At 52.2% G+C, this 21699-nt stretch overlaps 4 protein-coding genes across 4 annotated transcripts; all 4 read right to left on the reverse strand.

Moving 5' to 3' along the window:
* Nucleotides 1-7560: 7560 nt before the first annotated feature.
* On the reverse strand, nt 7561-7943 carry LOC134170414 (loricrin-like). The gene has a single exon (XM_062631777.1). It carries the CDS (start codon nt 7941-7943, stop codon nt 7596-7598), a length of 348 nt encoding a protein of 115 aa, XP_062487761.1. The 3' UTR covers nt 7561-7595.
* A 3265-nt stretch (nt 7944-11208) lies between these two features.
* Nucleotides 11209-11568, reverse strand: LOC134170415 (loricrin-like). Its single transcript, XM_062631778.1, has one exon. It carries the CDS (start codon nt 11566-11568, stop codon nt 11209-11211), a length of 360 nt encoding a protein of 119 aa, XP_062487762.1.
* A 4094-nt stretch (nt 11569-15662) lies between these two features.
* On the reverse strand, nt 15663-16088 carry LOC134170416 (sericin-1-like). Its single transcript, XM_062631779.1, has 2 exons — nt 15953-16088; nt 15663-15859 (listed from the first exon to the last, which is right to left on the reverse strand). Exons 1-2 carry the CDS (start codon nt 16086-16088, stop codon nt 15663-15665), a joined length of 333 nt encoding a protein of 110 aa, XP_062487763.1.
* Nucleotides 16089-20360: 4272 nt separating this feature from the next.
* Nucleotides 20361-21119, reverse strand: LOC134170417 (loricrin-like). Its single transcript, XM_062631780.1, has one exon. The coding sequence runs from the start codon at nt 21117-21119 to the stop codon at nt 20361-20363; it is 759 nt and encodes a 252-aa protein (XP_062487764.1).
* Between the last annotated feature and the right edge of the window lie 580 nt (nt 21120-21699).

Genomic DNA, 21699 nt, shown 5'->3' on the forward strand with positions numbered 1-21699 from the left:
CTCATGTTTTCCTGCCTCTTTCCAACAGTCACAATGAACATAAATCTCTGTTCTCCCTATATATGTTCATATTTAGATACACTCTACCAAATGCACTTTAACAACCCCCCCTATACTTTGCTATGTCTCAGCCATGAGCAGGAGCCAACCCCTCAGCTGGGTTCCCCTCCATCACAGGCCCTCCACCAGCTCACTTAGTGCCTATTCCTGAGCCCCAACACCTGGCTGCAGAACCTCAGCTCCCCAAAACCTCTGCGCTTGGCCTCCGAGCCCGTGGATGCACCACTTAAACCGCGTGAGCCCCAAAACCAAGCCCCAGGACCAGAAAACACTGCCCCGAAAGCAGCGCATCCCATTGTGCGTCCTCACCCCCCTTCGCAGCCCCACGGAGCATCCCTCGGTTATTGCTGCTTCAGACCCGACCTCTCCGGCAGCCCCAGCATCACCCCCCGAGCCCGGCCCCCCTACAGGAAGCCCCGACGGCAGCGATGTCCGGCCCCAACGAGGAGCAGCCGAAAGCCGGATGAGGCCAAGGGCTCGGCCTCCAGTAGCCCCAGCACAACCGGGGCCTCTTCTCTCCCCTCTTCCGCAGCCCCAGGAGAACGGAGGCTCCCTCCGGGGCATCCCCCCCCGCCTCTCCTACCCATCACCGGCTCCGGCGAGCTCCGCTCCCGCATGGTTACAACCCGCTCCGGTCCCTCCGCTCCGTAAGCACCGCCCGGTCCCGGGCTCCTCCTTCCTCCCGGGCCGCCTCCATCCGCCTGCAGTCCCCTGCATCCCCCCCTTCTGTTCGCAGTTCATCCTTGCTAAGGACGAAAGGAGCAGGGCTCCGCGCTTGGGGAAAAGCGGCTGGGAAAGGACCTGGATTGATGGAGCTGACCATGAGCAGCTTGTGCCCAGGCAGCCAGGAAGACACCAGCAGGGCCAGGGCAGGGATTGTGCCCCTGTGCTGGGCACTGGTGAGGCTGCACCTCGAATCCTGTGTTCAGCTCTGAGCTCCTCACTACAAGAGAGAATTGAGGTGCTGGAGCGGGGCCAGAGAAGGGAACAGAGCTGGTGCAGGGCCTGGAGCACAAGTGTGGTGGGGAACGGCTGAGGGACCTGGGGGGCTCAGTGTGGAGAAGAGAAGGCTCAGGGGGGACCTGATGGCTCCCTAGAACTGCCTGACTGGAGGATGGAGCCAGGAGGGGCTGGGCTCTCCTCCCAAGGAACAAGGGATGGGACAAGAGGAAACGGCCTCAAGCTGCACCAGGGCAGGTTTAGATGGAGCTAAGGAACAATTCCTGCCCCAAAGGGTGCTCAGGCATTGAAACAGGCTGCCCAGGGCAGGGCTGAAGTCACCGTCCCTGCAACTGCTCCCAAACCATGTAGACAAAGCCCTCAGTGCCATGGCTTAGCAATGGCCTTGGCAGCGCTGAGGAAGGGCTGGACTTGATGAGCTTAAAGCTCTTTCCAGCCTGGTTGATTCTGTGATCCTATGAAAGGACAGAGAGGAGATTCCTCCTTCCTGCAGCATTACTGCATCTATCTCATGCTCAGCAGCCGCTGGCACCTCCAGTCTCCGATCCCATCTATCGCCTGGGAAATCCCAACAAACTAAGGGCACATCCTGGACAAGCAGGAGGACCAAGGAGCTGCTCTGCAGGCACCACGCAGCCATACACTTCACCCATTACAGAGAGGAGATGGAGGGTGGGAGGGATGCAGGTAACTCAGTCAGAAGGAAAAACCACCGACAGGTTATTATAACATCCCAAATCCCAGCAAAACCCTCAGGAAGATGCATGAACAGAGAGAGCAGTTCCTTGGCAGTGTTCAAGGTTGGACACAGGAGCTTGGAGCAAGCTGATCTAGTGGAAGGGATCCCTGCCCACGGCAGGCGTTGGAGCTGGATGAGCTTTAAGGTCCCTTCCAGCCCTCCTCTCTCACACTCCTTTATCAAATTAGGGTTGATCAGCTCTTCTTGCTTCTATCCTACAGGGAGCAGCACCACATTGCCTCCAGGGTACAGCTCAAACTGTGGATGCAGATAAATATTAAATCCTCCTTCTTTTCCTGTCTGGTGGGGCTGCATCCCCATTCCTCTCCCTGAGCTTTGCCCTGGTGCGGTGCAGTGCCATCAGCTTGCATTTGTACCCCACTGAAGGACTATGTCCCATCAAAATAGCTTTGGAATAAGCACCTCACAGTGCTGACCCCATCCCAAAGCCTGGAGAAAGAAGGGCTGGACCTCCCAGGGCTGGTCTATATGAGTGACTGTAACAAGGAGATGCGATCCAGCTGGGAGCCAGCATCCCCATCCTGCCTCGTCCCTCTGCCCACCACAGCCCCTTCCCACCCACTGTTGACCTCCTTCCCCTACTTCAGCCCCCATTCACCCCCACAGATCCCTCCACATGGGGCCAGCAGCCCAGCGCTGACACAGGAAGGGCTGTGCAGTGCCCACCGTGTGCATCGCATTCATTATCAGTGTAGAGATGCTGATAAGGATGAGCCACAGTGGGGCAAAACTGGTCAGTCCTGGGGTGCAGGTGAGGCCCATGGCCAGGAGCTGCTCCACCACCATGGGTGCTCAGAGCCCAGCAAAGCCAGGCTGACGCTGCTGTGGATGGGGACGTGCTGCCACGGGATGGCACCGTGGTGGCAGCAGGCTCCATGGGAAGGGCCTGGCTCAGGGTGATTCAGAGCAATTTGCTCCTAATTCCCCTCGTGTCCTAAGTGGAGGGAGGAGAAGGGTGGTTGTAGGTGCCATTGCCATGCGTTGCCCTCCCGCCCTGTGGAAGTGCTTCCTGCCCAGTGCATGGCTTCTGGGCCATCATGCCTGGTCACCCGCAAGCATCATCCAGGTCCTTCTCATGTGGGACAATGCACTATTCCCATGGCAGAGAAATGCTCTTCCAGCATCGTTCATACAGAGATAGGGACCTGCCAACACAGAGCCTTAACCCCTGCGCACTTGGGCATTGGCATGAGGCCTCAATGCCATGGGTTAGTGGTGGCCTTGGGGTAATGGTTGGACTTGATGCTCTTGAAGGTCTTTTCCAACCTGGTTGTTTCCATGATTCCATGACACCAGTGAATGAACTCCTTGGCATCTCTATCAAGGGCTTAGCCAGGAGCAGAACGTTCTCTAGCTCGTGGAAGAGACACCATGGCAATGCCATTCTCTCTGTGGGATTTGTGTTACGCAGCACGGTTGTACCCCCAAATTGGGGTGCATTATGCTGCTGCCTGTGCCCAGTATATCCCAAATACAGCCCTGAAGTGTCTGGGGCTCTCCCAAACCCTCCAGCTCCAGGGACCCATAAAGCCGTGAGAGCAGCCCTTGGGGTGATGCAGCTTCCGCACCGCTGTGCCTCGCTGCAGAGGGCCTGCAGGGACTTGCTGCCTCTCCTCCCTCTTGTTAAATTTAGCTCCAGACCATGGGGCTGCCTCTCATTCACAACCCACTGCATCACAGGGACGTCTTGCGCGGTGGCAGCGGCGGGACGGGGGAGGCAAAGTTTGGCTCCAGCAACCCCTCCTCTCCCAACCACGCCGCTGCGAGCCCAACCCTGGGAAGACCGATGCGGAGCGTGATCTCATCTGCCTTTGTACCCTATCTGCAATCTTGGGATGGTGCCTGAGCCCTTAATGAAGGCTGGCACACCCTTCCTAGCTTGTTACACCCCCTTCCCAGCTCAGCAACCCTGGGGTCATTGACTTCTTGGGAGACCACATGGAGATGGATGAGCGCCAAGCATCCCGCAGCCCCTCTGCCTGGGGCTCCAAGGGCTCCCTGGGGTAACCAGGCCCCATGAAGTGCTCCATCAGGGCTGAAATGCAGCCTGGCACCGAAGGCATGGTGCTGGGATGGGTGGTGGCTGTCCCTGTGCCATTCACATGTGTAGTAAGGGAGTCGCCCATGGGAGGGAGCTCATAGCCACGTTGTTGTCTAGGGGCACCTGGGGCTGTCCCCACTCTGTTGTCATTCTTTGAATGGGGCTTCCCTGTTTGAAAAGCAGCTTTCTCTTTCCTCGTGGTGGGCAAACGTGACTGCACTCTGCTGCCAGCGGCAGCCCACATGAGACACATGAGGACAGTGCCAAAACTAAGCTTAAACCAAATTTTCTGCAGGAAGACTTTTTGTCAATGCCATTTCCTACACCTTGGTGTTGCAAAGCCCCAAGAACTCACAGATCATAGAATTATGGGATGGTTTGGGCTGGAAAGGAGCTTAAAATCATCTAATTCCAACCCGGTTGGAATTAGATGGTCTTGAGCACTGCCAGGGATGGGGCAGCCACAGCTTCTCCCTTCAACCCATTCTAGCTCCTCAACACCCTCACAGGGAAGAACTGCCTCCTTATATCCAATCTAAATCCCCCCCTGTTTCAGTTTGAACCCATTGCCCCTTGTCCTATCACTGATGAAGGCCCCTCTTCAACATCCTTGTAGCCCCTTCAGACACTGGAAGCTGCTCTGAGGTCCCCACGCAGCTTCTCTTCTCCAGGCTGAACAGCTCCAGTGTTCTCAACCTGTCTCCTATGGGAGCTGCTCCAGCCCCTGCTCATCCTCATGGCTCTAAATCACTTCTGTTGTAAAAGGGGAAAAAAGCCTTTTGGGGGAAGCTAAATGCAAATTTATGCATAGGAAGAGAAGTTCTGGTTTGTTCTTTTGCTGTTGATCCGAGGAGGTCCAACCCCAGTGCAAAACCCTCTGTATAACCCTGCACTCCCCATTCAGGTCCCTGCGTAACGCCCGTGGAAAGCAGAGCTGCGCACTGACCTACATACACCTTTCCCAGGCACGCTGGTAAACATCCTCCTGGGGGAAGGATAATGAGGGAGGCTCCTTGGGGAGCGCAGCAATTCCAGAGAACAGGAATGACCGGAAGAAATCCTCACCCTCCACCCACTCCTGAACAGCCCGCAAGGAGCTTGCGCCGAGCTGCTGCTACTGGTCCCATCCGCGCCCGTCGGCTGGTTGATGCAGGTGAACAGGGTGAGTCTCTGAGGGCTCCTTTTTGGGCTTGAAAGGAGCTTTTATGTATTTAGGGTCATTTTGTAACAGGAGCACCGGGGTCTAAAGGCACAAGCGCAGGATGAACTGGTCGGGCTCCCTCCACCCAGCCCTGAGTGGAGAAACGGCACTTTCCTTTTGCTGCAAGAGCTGATTCATCCAACCCAACAAGTGCCTGTGATGGCTACAGGGAGCTTCAGCCTTTTAATTTAAGCAGGGACAGGGAAAGTGGGGAAATGAAGTGAATTGAGGTGAAAGTCCTGAGGAACCTTCAGCAAAGGGAAGTTTTACCTTTAGTAAGGCTGCAAGTGAACTGAATGTATTTTGAGCTATTGGAAATGAAAGTAGGGGTTTTCCTGCAGATCTGTCCCTTGCCAACTTGTTGTGTCCTCAATGCCTTCCCTTTTCAGGACTGGAGACATGTCTAAGCTCATTAAAGCCATCACTGACATGATGGAGAGTTACCAGGGCAATGCCAAGAAGGGGAAGAAATCTGAGCCCTTCAGTAGGAGTGAGTTCAAGAAGCTGATCCAGCAGGAGTTTGCTCCAGTCAAGGTAACTGTATGGCTTTGAGGGTGCAAAGGTGGATGGCAAAGGTGCTGGGCTGATATTTAGGGGTGGTTGGGGGTGATGAGGGGTTCTGCAGCACCCACCCCACATCGGGCTCTGTGCTCCTTTGCTCGCTGCAACTCTCCTTTTCTGCTGCACTGCCCTTGCAATAAGGGGACCTGGCCTTCACTTCACCACCTTGCCCCTTTGGGAAGGTCTGATGTGCTCCTGTCCCCTCAGAGGTCACCCACCAGCAAGTACAGGTACATCACCAGCCCGCCAGATTCGGACACTGAGCCCATCAACAAGAAGAAGAGGGGCTCTACCAAGCGCTGCGTGTACTGAAGGGTGGCTGCTGCTGCTCCTGGGGCACAGGGATGAGGAGGTAAGGAGGAGCTCAGGGGATGCAGCACACAGGCAAAGCTCCTGGACAGCATTTACATTGTTTCCTAGGTGGGGACAGATCCTTCCTTGGGACCAGTGTCACCCCAAACCGGTGTGGTGGTTGTGGGTGAATTCCTCCATAGGTTTTCTTCCCTCTCTTATAGGATCCCTGACTTGCCCTGTGAGCGAAGGGCAGAGGCACCAGCAACATGTGGGCATGGTATGATCACCTTCTGGGCTCCCTCTGCTCCCTCACTGCAGGCAATGCCTGTCCTTGCACTGGTGGTGGTGAAGATGTGAAGACCATGCCCTGCTCCATATATTACCTCCATGAGGCAAAAATAACCCCAGGTCTCTTGTTTAGTCCTGATGCTCCACGGGTGTCTCTTTGGGGTGCTTTGCAACTGCAGTTTGAAGGCTGGGTGGGTTCAGGGGCAGATTTGCTGCTTTCTTCTCATCAATGCAATGGCAGAGCGATGGCTGACCCATCAACCCCTTCCTCTGTGAGCTCCTTTTGGTCTTAATGGGTAGAAAGTGAGAAATCGCTAGGCAATAGGGCTGGAATGAGCCATGCAATTAGTTGACTCAGGCTGTGCATTCATCATGAGCAGAGAGTGGCAATTCTTCAGGGCAAATGGGAGGTCTATGGTTGGGAGTTCATCCCCAGCTCATTGGAAGTCAACAGCAGGGTTCCAACGGGTGTGCAAGGGGACCAGAAATGCTCTGCAGCGTGTAGAGGGTGTTTGTACCTATGTCTTTGTGCAATTAACCCGCACAAAGACATGTTAATAGCAGTATAGTACAGGCAGTGCTATTAGTAGTGAGTGGCCAGAGGAGGAGGAAGCAGGACTGCATTACTCAGCCATGTTAAGTCAAGCTAATGAGTGCAGGATCTGGGCCTTCAGCTGAAGGGGTTAATACATCAGCTGCCTTACCTGTGATGTTTCTGCATTGCAAATATCCCAAAGGAACTTTTTTAGGGCTTATTTTTCTCTTTCTTACATGAATGATTGTAATACCATCAAAACCCAATAAAAACCATCCAACATGCCGCCTGTCTGAGCCTCCCTGGGTAGGAGGGGGCTCAAAGCTGTTGTGATGGGGAAGCCTCAAGGGGGTGGGGCAGGAATGCAAAGCACTGGGAGTGTGGGGGCATGGGGGACACCCGCAATTGGTGACATTGGTGTGGGATGGGGAGATGCTTTTATGCTTTCCCGTCACTTGGGATTCATCGGTCTCGGCTGATGGTTGTAAGCACCCAGGGATGATCCACACCAACTGTGGCTTGTGACTGGAGCATCACAAGGCCTCGGAGAGAAAGCAACTCTGCACAAATGGCATGAGCATGTTTGTTAATCTCATTGAGCCCCTGTATGGAAAATAGGGATGAGGAGGTTAAGGAAGGACCAACACAAGAGAAGTCTTGCGAACTCAATGCTTTATTTTCTCATGGGCACCTCACGGGGCCAAGGAACAACCTGGGTCATCAGGCAGAGGCGGCAGCAGGGACCACAAGTGATGCCCTTTCCCCAGGGAGCGATGGTCCTGGAGGGCAAAGGAGAGGGTTTGCAGCCTGGGGCTTGCAAAGCTTTGGGGGGACCAGAGGGAGCTGGTCCATGCGTGGCCTTTGCGGCTGGAGCTGGGGCAGGTGGGACAGCCCATCACTTCATCTTCTGCGAGGGCAGCTGGTGGACCTGCTGCTGCTGCTGCTGTTGCTGCTGCTGGTGGTAGTGGTACTGGACCTGTGGCTTCCCGTGACAGCCACCACCACTGGAGCTATGGCACCCACCGCTGCCACCGGAGCTGTGACAGCCACCGCCACCGCCGGAGCTATGGCAGCCACCGCCACCACCGGAGCTGTGACAGCCACCGCCACCGCCAGAGCTATGGCAGCCACCGCCGCCACCGGAGCTGTGGCAGCCTCCACCGCTGCTGTGGCAGCCGCCGCTGCTCTGCCGGGTGTAACGCTCCTGCTTGTGGCACTGGTCCCTGTCCTGGCGGGAGCACATGGCTGTGGTTTGGGGTGATCTGCTGGGAGAGGAGAGCCGTCAGGCGCTGCTGCGTGCCCCATCGCCCCCATTGCTGACCCTGTGCCTGTCCCGTTTGCAATCCCACCCCCAGCACTGCTATGCAGGATCCCAGAGGCCTGGAGCATCCCCTGATATAGGATCCCAACAGCTGCTTGGTATGGCCCAGCATAAGACAGGTCCTCACCTCCCTCCATGCATCCCACCACCCTGCAAGCATCCCAGCAGTGGGGTTTGCATTGAACCTGCGTTCTGCATCCCATGCAAGGAAACCAGCCCCCAAAGAAGCAGTATCCATCCGTGTAGCCAGACTTACCTGAGCTTGGGAGGAAAAGAAGCGGAGGGAATGAAGATCCGAGGGACAGGAGCAGTTTTATAGAGATCTGGGATCCCTTTCCCCGGAAATGAGACAACTCTCTGTCACAGCCAGCTATTAGTTTAATACCCAATCCCCATCAAACCGCCCTCTGTTTACATTGCTCGCTTGACTCATTCCTGATGGCTATCATTCCTTTTCTATCTGTTTCCTGGGTGCCACATCAGTATCTAATTGCCAGCCTCACCTGCCTGTAATAGGAAAAACCGTGGGTGCCTGCGTTTCCAAAGGCTCAGCTCTTTGAGATGTGTTTTGTTCAATGAAATCCAGGTATAATTATAGCCCGGTCCCATAAGGCTCTGCTCTCAGAATCTAATCCCTGCTATTGAAGTGGCACCAGATAAAGCCAGAAATGATCCAGGTAAAAAGGAGTGTAAAGTTGTTCTTCCTTCTTCCCTAGATGATCTGATGATCTTCTTCCGCAGATGATCGTAGGGACTGAATGAGGTGCCGCAGCCATGGGTACAAAGCCCTCCTGGGCTTCCTGTAGAGAAGGCCTCATGTATTCAGAAGGGGTTTTCGAGCTCCCCTCCTTGACCTAAAGGGTGTGAATTCCCCCCAAAAGACACCTGAGCAGCCAGAAGATGATCCTGGGGACTGCTGAAGTCCTGCTATGTTCACATACATCAACGCAAGGTCATCGAGTGCTTCGTTGACAAAGACAAGCAATTTCCATCCTCTTAATGACAAAGATCGGGAAATGAAGACTGAGGAATTAAAAGACCCTTTTGGTGCTGCCTGCTTCATTGGTCCCTCTTTTGGAGCAAGGCTGGAGCTCCAGAGATGGCCCTTCTTTATAGCCATGTCCTGGTTGGAAAGCTTCATCATCCCCCAGCACTTCGAAATGCGTTTATCTCCAGAGACCACAGCTCCTTATTTACAGAGTAAAGGCAAGAAGAAGCCTGAGACGTAGACGATAACATTGGGAGCCATGCAAACAGACACGAAGATCCACCTCTCTGCTTTGGCAGCTCTCAGTGGGAGGAAGGGATAGCATCAGGGCTTGGACTGTTTGAGCTGAAAGCCAACGTCTTACCCAAGACGCACGTCAACTAGTGCTATTATCACTTATTATATATCAATGGTTCAATTATTTATTAATTATTTTATATCAAGCCGCACCAGGGGAGGTTTAGGTGGAGCTGAGGAACAATTCCTTCCCCAAAGGGTGATCAGCCTTTGGAACAGGCTGCCCAGGGCAGTGCTGGAGTCACTGTCCCTGCAAGTGTTCACACACAGTGGAGACAAAGCCCTCAGTGCCATGGGTTAGCCATGGCCTTAGCAGTGCTGGGGAATGGTTGGACTTGATGATCTTAAAGGTCTTTTCCAACCTGTTTGTTCTATGATTCTATGGTTCTATGTCATTCTGCTCAGCATCACTAGTGGCAATGAAATTTCATTCCTTCCTGCTTCTTCTACACAAACACCCATAGTCAAATCTTGAGCTGGCCTCAGGGTCCCTGTGTCCTGCCCATGGCCCAGCTTGAGCAGAGGGGGATGTGGTGGCCATGGGCTGAAACCTGCCCTAGGGCATGACCAGCTCACATCTATCACATGTGTATGGATGCTGGAACTGTCCATCAGGAGCCTCCCAGCTGGTGGCGGTGGTGTCTGTCTACCCAAGGGGGTAGTGATGGGGAGGATTGCGAAGCATTCACTGAGGTCATGCAATCTCACACAGAAACTGGTGCCTGCACTTGTAATTAGCAGAGGAACTGGGCAGACACCCACTGAGAGCTGTGTGTGCTGCAGGCAAAAGCCATCAGGCTGCTGGAGCAAGTGTGTGCATGCACTGAAGGGGCTGGTTCCACTGTGGGCTGAACACTATGTCCACAGGGCTTCTTGCTGCTGCTACGTGCATCCCTCCCACCAGCCAGAAGAATAAGCAGTGACTGAAGTCTCAAGGACAAATGAATTGCTGGGCATGAGTCCTGTGCAAGCAGGTTTTGTCTTTTGCGGAGGATATTGTGTCTTGCCCATGTTAGGAGTGATGTTCTGCACAGGAGGGTTTAATGCTCATTTGCTTTACAGGTGATGATCTCACTCATTCAATGAGAAAGGACAATGGGAGGATTTGCAGTTTCAAGTTTGCTTTGCAGTCCTCAGCCTCCCCGGTGTCTTAGCTCAGCTTTCAAAAGCAGAAACCACATAGGAATGGCACCAGAAAAGCCTCTGTCCTTTTTCATTGAGGTTACAGGAGAAAAAGAGATCTTTAAACACTCAAAACCCTCATAGGCAAAGAAAAGGAACCTCAACAAATACGACTTGTGATTGCTTAGAGGGATTTCTTGGGTGAATGGGGTTGCACTCATGGATCCCCTCACCCAAGGGGATGGATTTGGCTTCTCTCTCTACCAGCTCTTCCCTTGACTCTTTGCATCCCTTATTCCAGCCCATGGAGGCAGATAGGTGCTGAGTTCAGCATGATGAGCTCCAGAAAACACAAGAAGTAAAGAATTCACTGAATTAAATTGCATGGATTTATGCAGCAATGTCATTTGGTTTCCTTGTGCACACGTGCTGAAGGGCTGGGTGCTTTCTTTTCCCCTGGTTAAGATATATGAACTGCAAGTAACTGTAGAGGTCCTGTATTCCCCTACACCCAGTTGTGCCGCTGTAACATGAACATTAAGAAGAGGACAAGGGAAGTCTTGCTAATTCAATGCTTTATTGTCTCATGGGCACCTCATGGGGCCAAAGCACAACCTGGTGCATCAGGCAGAGGCAGCAGGGACCACAGGTGATGCCCCTTCCCCAGGGAGCTGGAGGGCAGAGAAGAGGGTTTGAAGCTGGGCAGCCCCAAAGCTCTGGGGAGACCAGAGGGAGCTGGTCCATGCGTGGCCTTTGCTGCTGGAGCCATTGGGTGCTCCATCACTTCATCTTCTGCGAGGGCAGCTGGTGGATCTGCTGCTGCTGCTGCTGCTGCTGGTAGTGGATCTGTGGGATCCCATGGCAGCTGGAGCCACCGGAGCTATGGCATCCACTGCTGCCACCGGAGCTGTGACAGCCACCGCCGGAGCTATGGCAGCCACCACCACCGGAGCTATGGCAGCCACCACCACTGGAGCTATGGCAGCCACCACCACTGGAGCTGTGACAGCCACCGCGGCCACCGGAGCTGTGGCATCCACCACCAGAGCGGTGGCATCCACCACCGGAGCTGTGGCATCCACCACCGCTGCTGTAGTGCTCCTGCTCATGGCACTTGTCCCTGTCCTGGCGGGAGCACATGGCTGTGTTTTCGGGTGACCTGCAGGGAAAGAGGAGCTGTCAGGGGCTTTCCTGCCCTGCTTCTGCTCTCACAGAGCAGGGAAATCTGGAGGTGCCTTTATACGGTCTTACCCAGATCCCCACAGTCATCTCTAAGCCTTGTGCCAGCTTCTCACCACCCGTGAGATTGACCCACCAAAGCCATAGCCAAAGACACTCAGAGCATCCGGAGCAACTGAGCAAGGCGAACGTGGCTTTCCAGAGCAGACTCGTGTTGCTCCCAGAGAGAGAAGAACACCCCAGAGGCTCCCTTCAAGCCCATATCTCTCTGTTCGCATTCAGCACCCTCTGCACCCCACGTCCCTACTCACAGAGCAAGCCCCAACCTAGTCCAAGGTGCACAAACCCATCTGCCTCCCGTGCTGCATCCAGCCCCAGAGCCCCGCAGCATCGCTGCTCTTACCTGAGATGCTCGTGCAGCAAAGGAGCAAGGAGGGAATGAAGCTTCCCTGGATGGGATCGCTTTTATACCCTCTCGGTGCACCCCATCTGGAAAGGAAGCCCCTCCCTGTCACAGAGATCTGATGGTTCATTTGATTTGTTGATGGCTTTTTTTTTGGCCTCCCCACTCTGCAGGTTGCTGGTGTGACTCACCCCATCCCTGTTGGGTATCGCCTCCTTATAGGTCGTCATTCCTGTGCCGCAGAAACACTTAATTGCCAGCTCTACATGTGCTTAGTTCCAATGAGGGAGTGATGTGGGTGGCCCTGGTCTCCACATCTGTGCTGGTTTGGTTTTGGTGTTTGGGAGTGCTTTGTGTTAAGGGGGGGAGATGAGGTTGTACACCTAAATCACACCATCCTTTTGAAACGCTTTGAAGTGATCTAGTCCTGCCAATGCACATAAAGCCAGAGATGTGCCTACAAGTAGATGCTGGATTGGAGCCAGAGAAGGGCAATGGAGCTGGTGCAGGGTCCGGAGCCCAAGTGTGATGAGGAATGGCTGAAGGACCTGGGGAGTTCAGATGGAGAAGGTTCATGGGGACCTTATTGCTCCCTACAGCTGCCTGACAGGAGGAAGGAGCCAGGAGGGGCCTGGGCTCTGCTGCCAAGGAACAAGGGATGGGACAAGAGGAAATGGCCTCAAGCTGCACTGGGAGAGGTTTAGGTTGGATGTGGGGAAGATTTTGTCCACCTAAAGGATGCTCAGGCATTGGAACAAGCTGCCCAGGGCAGTAGTGCAGTCATCATCCCTACAGGTGTTCACACACCGTGGAGACGAGGCCCTTTGTAACATGGGTTAGTGGTGGCCTTGGCAGTGTGCTGGGGAAGAGTTGGACTTGATGAGCATCAAGGTCTTTTCCAACCTGATTGATTCAATGATTCTGTGATTCTAAGTGCCAATAGCACCTTTGCCATGGTAGAGAACTCTTCCTTAACAGCAATTTGACTGCGACCACTGTTGGCTCATTTCTCTTAAAAGCAGCTGAAACATAGAATCATGGAATAGTTAGGGTTGGGAAGGACCTTGAGACCATCTTAAGATCCAACCCCCCTGCCATGGTGAAGAGAGATTGAAGCCAGCTCCTATGAATCTTTCCTGTTGGTCAAACCTTTCCTGCTGTTGCAAGAAGGCCCAAACGCAGTTGGGATTCTTATTTTTGGAAGGGGGAAGACTGGTCCTAGGTAGTGATCCAGGATTAGCAGGGTACATAATTATGTGGTGAACTTTCAGACAGTGAGTAATGCTGGAGTAGCAGCACTGGTGGATTCTTTCCAAGTTGTGAGTGGTTTCAGAGCTGCCAGGGCTCCCATGGGTGCTGCCCTTGGTGACACATGGTGGCCTTGGGTGGCTGCTATGTTGTGGGGAGCTGGTAGACCCCAAGGACTTCCCCCAAACTTGTAGGAACATTTGTTTTGGAGCACTTTTCCCCTTTCCACAATTAGCTTGTGATTGGCCAACAGTTCTGAGAGGTATTTGGAGGGATGCATGGACACTTGGAGCACTGTGTGCTGTTCTGGTGTCCTCAGCATAAGGACATGGATCTGTTGGAGCAAATCCAGAGGAGGCCACGAGGATGATCAGGGGCTGGAGCACTTCCTGTATGGAGACAGGCTGAGACTATTGGGGCTGTTCAGCCTGGAGAAGAGAAGGCTGCGTGGAGACCTCATAGCAGCCTTCCAGTATCTGAAGGGGGGCTATAGGGATGCTGGGGAGGGGCTTTTCATCAGAGACTGGAGTGATAGGACAAGGGGTGATGGGTTCAAACTGGAAAAGGAGAAGTTCAGGTTAGATATAAGGAGGAAGTTCTTTACTGTGAGGGTGCTGAGGCACTGGAATGGGTTGCCCAAGGAAGGTGTGAATGCTCCATCCCTGGCAATGTTCAAGGACAGGTTGGACAGAGCCTTAGGCAACATTGTCTAGTGTGATGTGTCCCTGCCCATAGCAGGAGGTTGGAACTGGATGATTTTAAGCTCCTTTGCAACCCAAACCATTCTCTGATTCTGGGATTCTATGATTAACCATCTGACACATTTGCTGTTACTAAAACACAGGGATTTTTGGCAAGGCAGGTGGACAGGGCAGGGTTAATTAGTCAGGTAAGCAACAAAAAGGCTTCTTTTGTGTTGCTAAACTGCTGTCAGGAGCTAGTGCAGTGTCAGGGCAAACCATACCCAGGTGTGATCTCTTCTATTTAACTGTGTTTTGTTCTGGCATCAGATGAAATGGGCTCAATCCTCTTCATCAAAATAGACTCAAAGTAATTGTTGGCTCTCAACATCACCAATGGTATTCATTTCCTCGTGTTTGAATTACTCTGAGCTTGCTAAAGTGGTCACTAAAGACCAGCAGCACCCAGGCAGCAGTCCTGGGCACCTCTAGATTTGTGGTTGTCTACCTTAAAGGCCTTGAAAATGGGGTTCTGCAATGGGGGCTTAAGGCAGATGCCACACACACACAACCACCCTTTCTAAATGATTCTTACACCATAGAATGGTTTGGGTTGGAAGGGGGCTTTAAAGCTCATCCAGTTCCAACTCCTGCCATGAGCAGGGACACCTTCCACTAGAGCAGCTTGCTCCAACCTGGCCTTGAGCACTGCCAGGGATGGGGCAACCACAGGTTCTCCATTCAACCCATTCCAGTTCCCCACCATCCTCACAGGGAAGAACTTCCTTATATCCAACCCGAACTTCCCCTGTTTCAGTTCTACACCAAAAGCAGGCAGACTGCTCAGGGGGTTAGCTTCTGCCTGCACCATTTTCAGCAATGCCACATCTCTCTGATCATTGTGACACACTTGAGAGTTATCTTATGAGGGCAACATCCATTTCATGAACGGCAATCCCGGACCAATAATTACACAATTGGTTCTAATTACAAGCCCAGAAGAAACTTATCAGCTCATTGTGTAACGTTAACATCTTGCAACACCCTTGGCTCAGCCTACAGCTCTTGAAGTGCTGGGCAGAGGGTTTCTAGAAAGGGGTTGTCTCAAGCATGTGGAGATACCTGCCTAAGGATGGTGTCCTGGGGCTAAATGGCAAAGAAAGGGGTTTCTCTGCCTTTGCCTATAGGACTTTTTCTGCCCCATGGTTGTGGCTCTAGCTGACCCCAAGCTTGTGCAATCTAGCCTGTGGGGTGTTGATGGAGGGTTTTGGGCCTCCATGGGAAGGTGGTGTGGAGGCACTGCAGATGCCTGAAGTGGCCTCCTAAAATCTCAGCATTCTCTATTCTCTCTTTTCCTTTGGATTCCATAGAGGAGAATGTGTCAGTGCCCACTCCTATTGTCTGTTTCCAGGCCAGGTGACTTCAGGACTATTAGACCAGCACAAAATGTCTTGTTTTGTGGTATGAAACTCAAGGTGAAAGAAAACCCATGGACACAAAACTCTCATGAACTCCAGGTTGTAATGGCATCTATATAGAATGATACAGAGGAACATACACAGCTTGTTTTAGCACTCACAGATAAGCTCATCAAAGGTACAGAACTCGCCAAGGGAGGGAGAGGAGAAACTTCCTTTGGAGGTGGCTGGAGGACATGCAAAGCTTTCGGAACTCAGCACAAGATCAAGGACATGCATGTGTATAACGCATACACAGCGTCCTTATCACTTCATCTTTGAGGATACTTGATAAATCTGCTGCTGGCAATCCTGTGGCTTTCCATGGCAGGATCCCATTCTGCTCCTGTAGCATCCGGATCCACTACTGCTCCCATGGCATCCGGATCCACTGCTCCCATGGCAACTGGATCCAATGCTCCCATGGCATCCGGATCCACTGCTCCTGTGGCATCCAGATCCACTGCTCCCATGGCATCCGGATCCACTGCTCCTGTGGCATCCAGATCCACTGCTCCCATGGCATCCGGATCCACTGCTCCCATGGCATCCGGATCCACTGCTCCTGTGGCATCCAGATCCACTGCTCCCATGGCATCCAGATCCTCCACTGCTCCTGTGACACCCTTCACTGCTGTGGCGTGAGGATCGTTCTTGCTGGTGGCACTGGTCTTTGTCCTGGCAGGAGCACATCTTCAGACCTGCTGGGAAGATCATGATCCTTGAGTGGGTGCAAGGCAGGAGATGCTGTGATGTCTGCCAGCTGGCAGCAATAGGTGGCTAGTTAGATGGGATTATATATCCAGAATAAATTCTGATTATAAGGCAGTCTTGTAGAAGAGAGGAAAATCAGCTATTCATTTCTGCCCATAGTGGTCCCTGACCTGTACAGAGCACTCTGTGCTACCCTTCCTCGAGCAAGTCTTTCCTTCCTCTTCTATGTTTAACAAGTACATAAGACAGAAGTTAAAGCACTTTGTGACTAGTGACAAGAGGCCAGAGTCCAGAGCTAGACCTGAAGAGTCCTGTCCTAGGCTGTCTGAGCCAGTAAGTTTTAAGTTTTCTTAGTTGCTTTCCATTATTTATGGATAGACATGAATATGGATGGAGAAGACAACCTAGGCAGAAGGACTGAGCAACTGCGACTGGAGATAAGATGTGTAATAGAAGTAATCGAGAACCTCAGGGTCAGGACAAAGCTGGTGATCATGAAGAGTGCAAAAGTTTGCTCAAGCTGCACTTACCCTGTTCAGCAGCAGTTGGAGAGGAGATGTGAAGCTGAGGCTATGAGGAGAAATGGGCTGCGAGAGCTTTTATAGGGCACCTGATGTTCTCCCTCCGGAAACAAGATGAGGCCCCACTGGAGGGACTTGATTCTTTGACTCCCGGTATTGCAAGCGGATCAATATCCTGCCATTCCTCTCCTTACTCCATAAAAATGTTGATTGCCCACCACACCTGAATGGGGAGGTTTCTGGATGGTCCTGCTGCCTTTGACTAAAGCATTTGCTTCCTTCTTGTGCCTAATGCGAAGCAGAGCCTTGAGCCCGAGTCGGCAATGCAAAGACGTTAGTGGATGGGAAGGTGGAATTGGTGGGGTGAGCAGTGGATTGGCTTACAAAGGGGTCCAGGAAATGGAAAGGGCTTGAAGAAATAAGAGCAAACAAGGACATGGTGGTGTGTAGGCAAAATAAGTGCATTTGGGCAGGTTGGGAAGAAAAGATCTAGGTTGTGAGTAGGCGAAGGAGACAAAGGGAATTAAGGATGCAGGTATGAGCACGTGACGGGGTGGCAGAACATGAGCACAGAGCCTGGGGCTGGTCCATGTGGGGGGTGCCCTGAAAACAAGGGGTGTGAAGGAGTGTGAGCATCCTCCTCTGAGCCCTAGGGGCCAGCACTGGCCATGCATCTCCACTGGGGTGATGGGGCTCAGCCCTGGTGGGTTACAAAAGGAGTTGAGTCACCTCTGGGCTCTTAAAGCTGTCCTGAAGTTTGGGGTTCAGAGGTGGGCAATGATGATGAGAGACTTTGAAGCAAACTCCTGCTGGATTCATCCAGTTGAAGTGGGAGGGGGAAAACGCAGGAGGTGGGACGTGGCTTGGGAGTAGCATCAAAGAGAAACCTATTTCTGAGACAACAGCACGGAAGCACTAAAAGGAGCTTTGGAGTGTTGCAATATTTCAAGTTAGTCCTTTCTTTGCCCCAAAGAAAGACTTTTAACCCAAAGAGAAGGATTTGAAAACCCCGTAAGAGGCAGAGATCATTCAGGCAGGAGGCTGGGAAGGACAGAAAGTCTCCAACAGTGTCCCAGTCCCAGGATACTTCTTCCAATATCTAATATTGGTTACCTTTATTACACTCTGATTGGAGATAAAGGTAGGGAGGGAAGTGCTGGGACTTCCTGAGCTCTGTCCTCCCTTTGTCCTCACACCTACATTTGGGGAGGGCACCAGGATCTGCATCTCTATTGATTTAAGCTCTGCCTTGGGGAAAAGCCTTTTTGCCTACTGAGTGCACCAGGCGTGATGTCAGCAGGACTCTAGAGGCCACTGTCATATTAATAATGGCACTGGTTGATTGACTTAAAATGAAGAGATTCATTACTGACTCAGTTGAGGGAATGGGTACATGAGGAAATCAGAATGTGTCTGGGGCTATTTCACCAGTGTCAGAAGAAGGAGTTTTCTTGTGAAACTATTATTCACGATCCACTGATCACACCCCAGAGCACGTGGATGGTGACAAACATGTTTATAATGTCTCTCGGCGATAGAGCATGATCCCAGATGGGAGGATGCTCATGCATTGTCAGCGACCTGGATGCATGTATAAGGCAGGACAGGGCTGATGCTACAGATGGTCTCTGAGCCCCACATATCTTCTGCAAAGCTCCTAATCTTAGGGGAAGGCTTCCCTGTGACCCTTGATCCTATTCGGAGTGAAGAGCAGGGTTCTAATTTGGGTCATTTGTCGGTTTTATGGAAGGAATTGCCTTTGCAGTTGTCCCAGGTCTCAGAGATGGTTTGTTCCCTAATTGGGATTATAGTTTCTGGGTGGTGTATACATGGTCATGATTCTTTCATATGTCAGTTACTGGTTTTCTATTTATGAAGGAGGTGAATGAAGCACAGAAAGAACCCAAGACCTTAGAGGGTCTGGAGTACAAGTTCAAACCTCCACTTCCCTGAGAGGTGTTTTAAACACAAAGAAGATCTTCTGTTTTGGACAGGGGCTGCTCATGTGAATTCCCTCTCATTAGAGATTAGACAACTGCATGTCAAATTAGATTAAGCAGAACAAATCCTGCTCTGGGGTGTGGGAAATGGGAGCTGCCCTCCTGAGGTCTCCTCCAACCCAATATTCCACAACCCAGCTTGCTCCAGAAGGGATTTGAAGGTGGATTTGGATGCTTTTCTACACCCTATCCTTTATTGCAATAGTTCTGCTGGCACCTTTCTTTCCACAGAGGTCCCCAAGGCTTGCACAAGAGACGTTGCATGCACAGGGGTAGCTGAGCCATTGCAATGCACCAAGCAGCCTGGGCCACCCCGGCAAGCCATGCTTGGGATGGTGACTGTGTGCTCTGCAATGCAGGCTGGCATCAGCCTTTGCACATGTATGAGAAAGAGGTTGGCAAGGAAAGTTTACTGAGCATGTCGTCAGCCCCTATGTGTCCTCCTATAACACCTCTGTCCCAGGAGGGTGCACCCTGCACCCAGTTTTACTTCTTTTCCTTATCCAGATCGTGCTGCAGGAGAAATCTCCACCACTAATGTTGCAAAGCACCTGATTCCGTGATGTGTCACATCCTGCAGGCTGGGCAAGGCAGGACACGGGGAGATGGAGACGATGGAGGCTCTTGCCTGGACTGGGTGAGGTACAGGGAGCCACTGGGGACATGATGCTGTGAGTCACTGACTCCAGATCCCTGCTTTCCTGCAACCATCCAACCAGGTGATTCCTCTCATAGCCCTATCAGGCCATATCCCACAAGGAGTTTGGGGCTTTTCTTCCTGTTAGAGAGAACAGGTCCTGCCAAGTGCTCTCTGATGTCTACAAACCCTTTGCTAACTTCCATTTGACACGTATTCTCGGCCAGATGATCCACACTTCTCCCAAGGTCAAAGTCTTAGAAGGAGTCTCATCCATCCTGGTCTTTCCCAACATCTCTCATCAGTCAGAATGAGATCAGCATGAGATCCTGGTCTTTCCTAACAGCTCTTATCGCTCAGAATGCACCGAGCATCACTATCAACTGCTGAAGCCACATAGCAGGAGCTGCCTCCCTTGGGATGAGTCAAGGTCTAATGGACCATGGGCCAGAACATTTCTCTTCCAGCAGCTTTGGCGTTGTCTCTTGTTCTGCACTAGCCATGGCATTCCCATTCCTGCATCCTCTTCCTGACTTTTTTCCCAGGGCCTTCTTGGAGGCTTATGACGCAAGTCAGACTGTACCCGTTGCTTAGTCAGTGGATGGAACGATGTGCCACGCAGACCCTCTCATTCTTACCTCTGATGAAATGCATGGCTTTTCTTTTTGCATTAGGATATTAGTATTTAATTGCTGGATTGCAGAAAGAGCTTGTGACGAAAACTGTTAGTTCTTAACAAGGAAGTTGTAAGGTTGAATCAACCAGGAACCTCAGTATGAGGTGAACAGGGACACTGCAATCACCAGCTTTGGCCACAAGAAGGAACAGAGTCAGTTCAAAGGGATGAAGTGGAAAACACTGATGCAAGGGGGGTATGAACCATAGTTTTTTATTGCCTCCACATCTGCTGTGAAATAAGGACGGGAACAGCACTTAATATTTCACAGGGACGGTGAGTTACACTTTCAAAACATGTTACAAGCAAAATGAGAGGAAGAGTGGAGATGCATGAACAAGACAGGACATGCCATTCATCAAGGCAATGTTGCAAGAGGGAGAAGGTTCCCCCATTCATCCCCATTCCTCATGTCCTCTATTTTGTCTTCTGGGCTGGCACTTTGCAGACCTGCTTTTGTTGCTGGCTTGGGATGCACTTTGCAGCAGGCACGCAGCCTTGCTGCACCGGAGAGGGACAGGTCTGCACTGGGGGGCACTGGGTGATGCACTGCGTTGGCTTGCTGTAGCATGGCTTCCCACCTTGGTACCCTGATCCATGGCACGTCTCAGAGCAGACGGACCTCCCATAGCTCTGGCATCCTCCCGACGACCCATAGCTGTACGTGGGTCTCCTGACACAGCTTGAACCACCTCCATGGCATGAACCTGAGGATCCATGGCATCTCTCGGAGCAGACGGACCTCCCATAGCTCTGGCATCCCCCTGACGACCCATAGCTGTACGTGGGTCTCCTGACGCAGCTTGAACCACCTCCGTGGCATGAACCTGAGGATCCGTGGCATCTCTCGGAGCAGACGGACCTCCCATAGCTCTGGCATCCCCCTGATGACCCATAGCTGTACGTGGGTCTCCTGACGCAGCTTGAACCACCTCCATGGCAGGAATCAGACACAGCATAGCCGTGGCACCTCTCGGAGCAGACTGGCTGCCGATAGCCATAGTGACGGTAGTTGTGCCCTCTCATCCCTTCAACGCCTTCACCGTCGCACCCTGAGCAGCAAGTGTTGTACCCATAGCGGAAGGGGGTGCGCCGGGTGTCCAGCCAGGACCCTGAGGGATCGTACCAGGTTGAGTTCAAGTTGAAGTATGATTCCCTTCCAGAAGAGTAGATCATGTTTGAGTCGTAGGGGAACACCTGCAAAACACACAGTCACGTATGTCTGGACGTCCACCTCTTCTCTTTCCATTCAGTTTGCCATAAAGAAGGTTTAGTGAGCCAGGAACAGGTCAACCTTGCTTATCCTGAAAGCCTGGATCCAAAGACAGTTCTTGCAGCTGCCCAGTACTGATCACATCATGTCCAAACCCCCTTTCTGACCTTACCCTCACTTTTTCCCTCTCCAGGAACAGAAACAACCATAAAAGCATTGCAGAATTTAGTGGCATTGCTGTAGATCCCACACCCAAGTCTCTCAATAGCTTCTTTCTTCGCTTTGCCCATTGTCCTCTAGCCCTGGTGGTCTGAAACAGGGGGCAAGTGTGCCAGGTCTGTGACCCCCTGAATCCAGACACCCATCCAAAAATGAAGCCGGGATGTTTCTTACCCAATTCACAAGGGGAGGCAGATGCTGACCAGGGGAACAGATTGTGAGAAGCAAAGGGCTGGAGGCCTTTTATATAGTTCCAAGTCTCTCCCATTGTAAATGAAACACTCTGCAGGAACGAGGATTAAATGATTTATTGACAAAACACCT

The sequence above is a fragment of the Pezoporus occidentalis genome, unplaced genomic scaffold (assembly GCF_034315485.1).
Source record: "Pezoporus occidentalis ecotype Australia unplaced genomic scaffold, CSIRO_AGI_Poc_V1 ctg373, whole genome shotgun sequence".
In the NCBI taxonomy this organism is placed as follows: domain Eukaryota; kingdom Metazoa; phylum Chordata; class Aves; order Psittaciformes; family Psittacidae; genus Pezoporus; species Pezoporus occidentalis.

Bases quoted from the DNA above. Each gene is read 5' to 3' on its own strand.
- LOC134170417 (XM_062631780.1), bottom strand. From the start codon at position 21,119: ATGATCTACTCTTCTGGAAGGGAATCATACTTCAACTTGAACTCAACC.
- LOC134170415 (XM_062631778.1), bottom strand. From the start codon at position 11,568: ATGTGCTCCCGCCAGGACAGGGACAAGTGCCATGAGCAGGAGCACTAC.
- LOC134170416 (XM_062631779.1), bottom strand. From the start codon at position 16,088: ATGTGCTCCTGCCAGGACAAAGACCAGTGCCACCAGCAAGAACGATCC. The intron at 15,860-15,952 runs GATCCGGATGCC...GCCATGGGAGCA, and splicing joins TGGATGCCACAGGAGCAGTG to GTGGATCTGGATGCCACAGG.
- LOC134170414 (XM_062631777.1), bottom strand. From the start codon at position 7,943: ATGTGCTCCCGCCAGGACAGGGACCAGTGCCACAAGCAGGAGCGTTAC.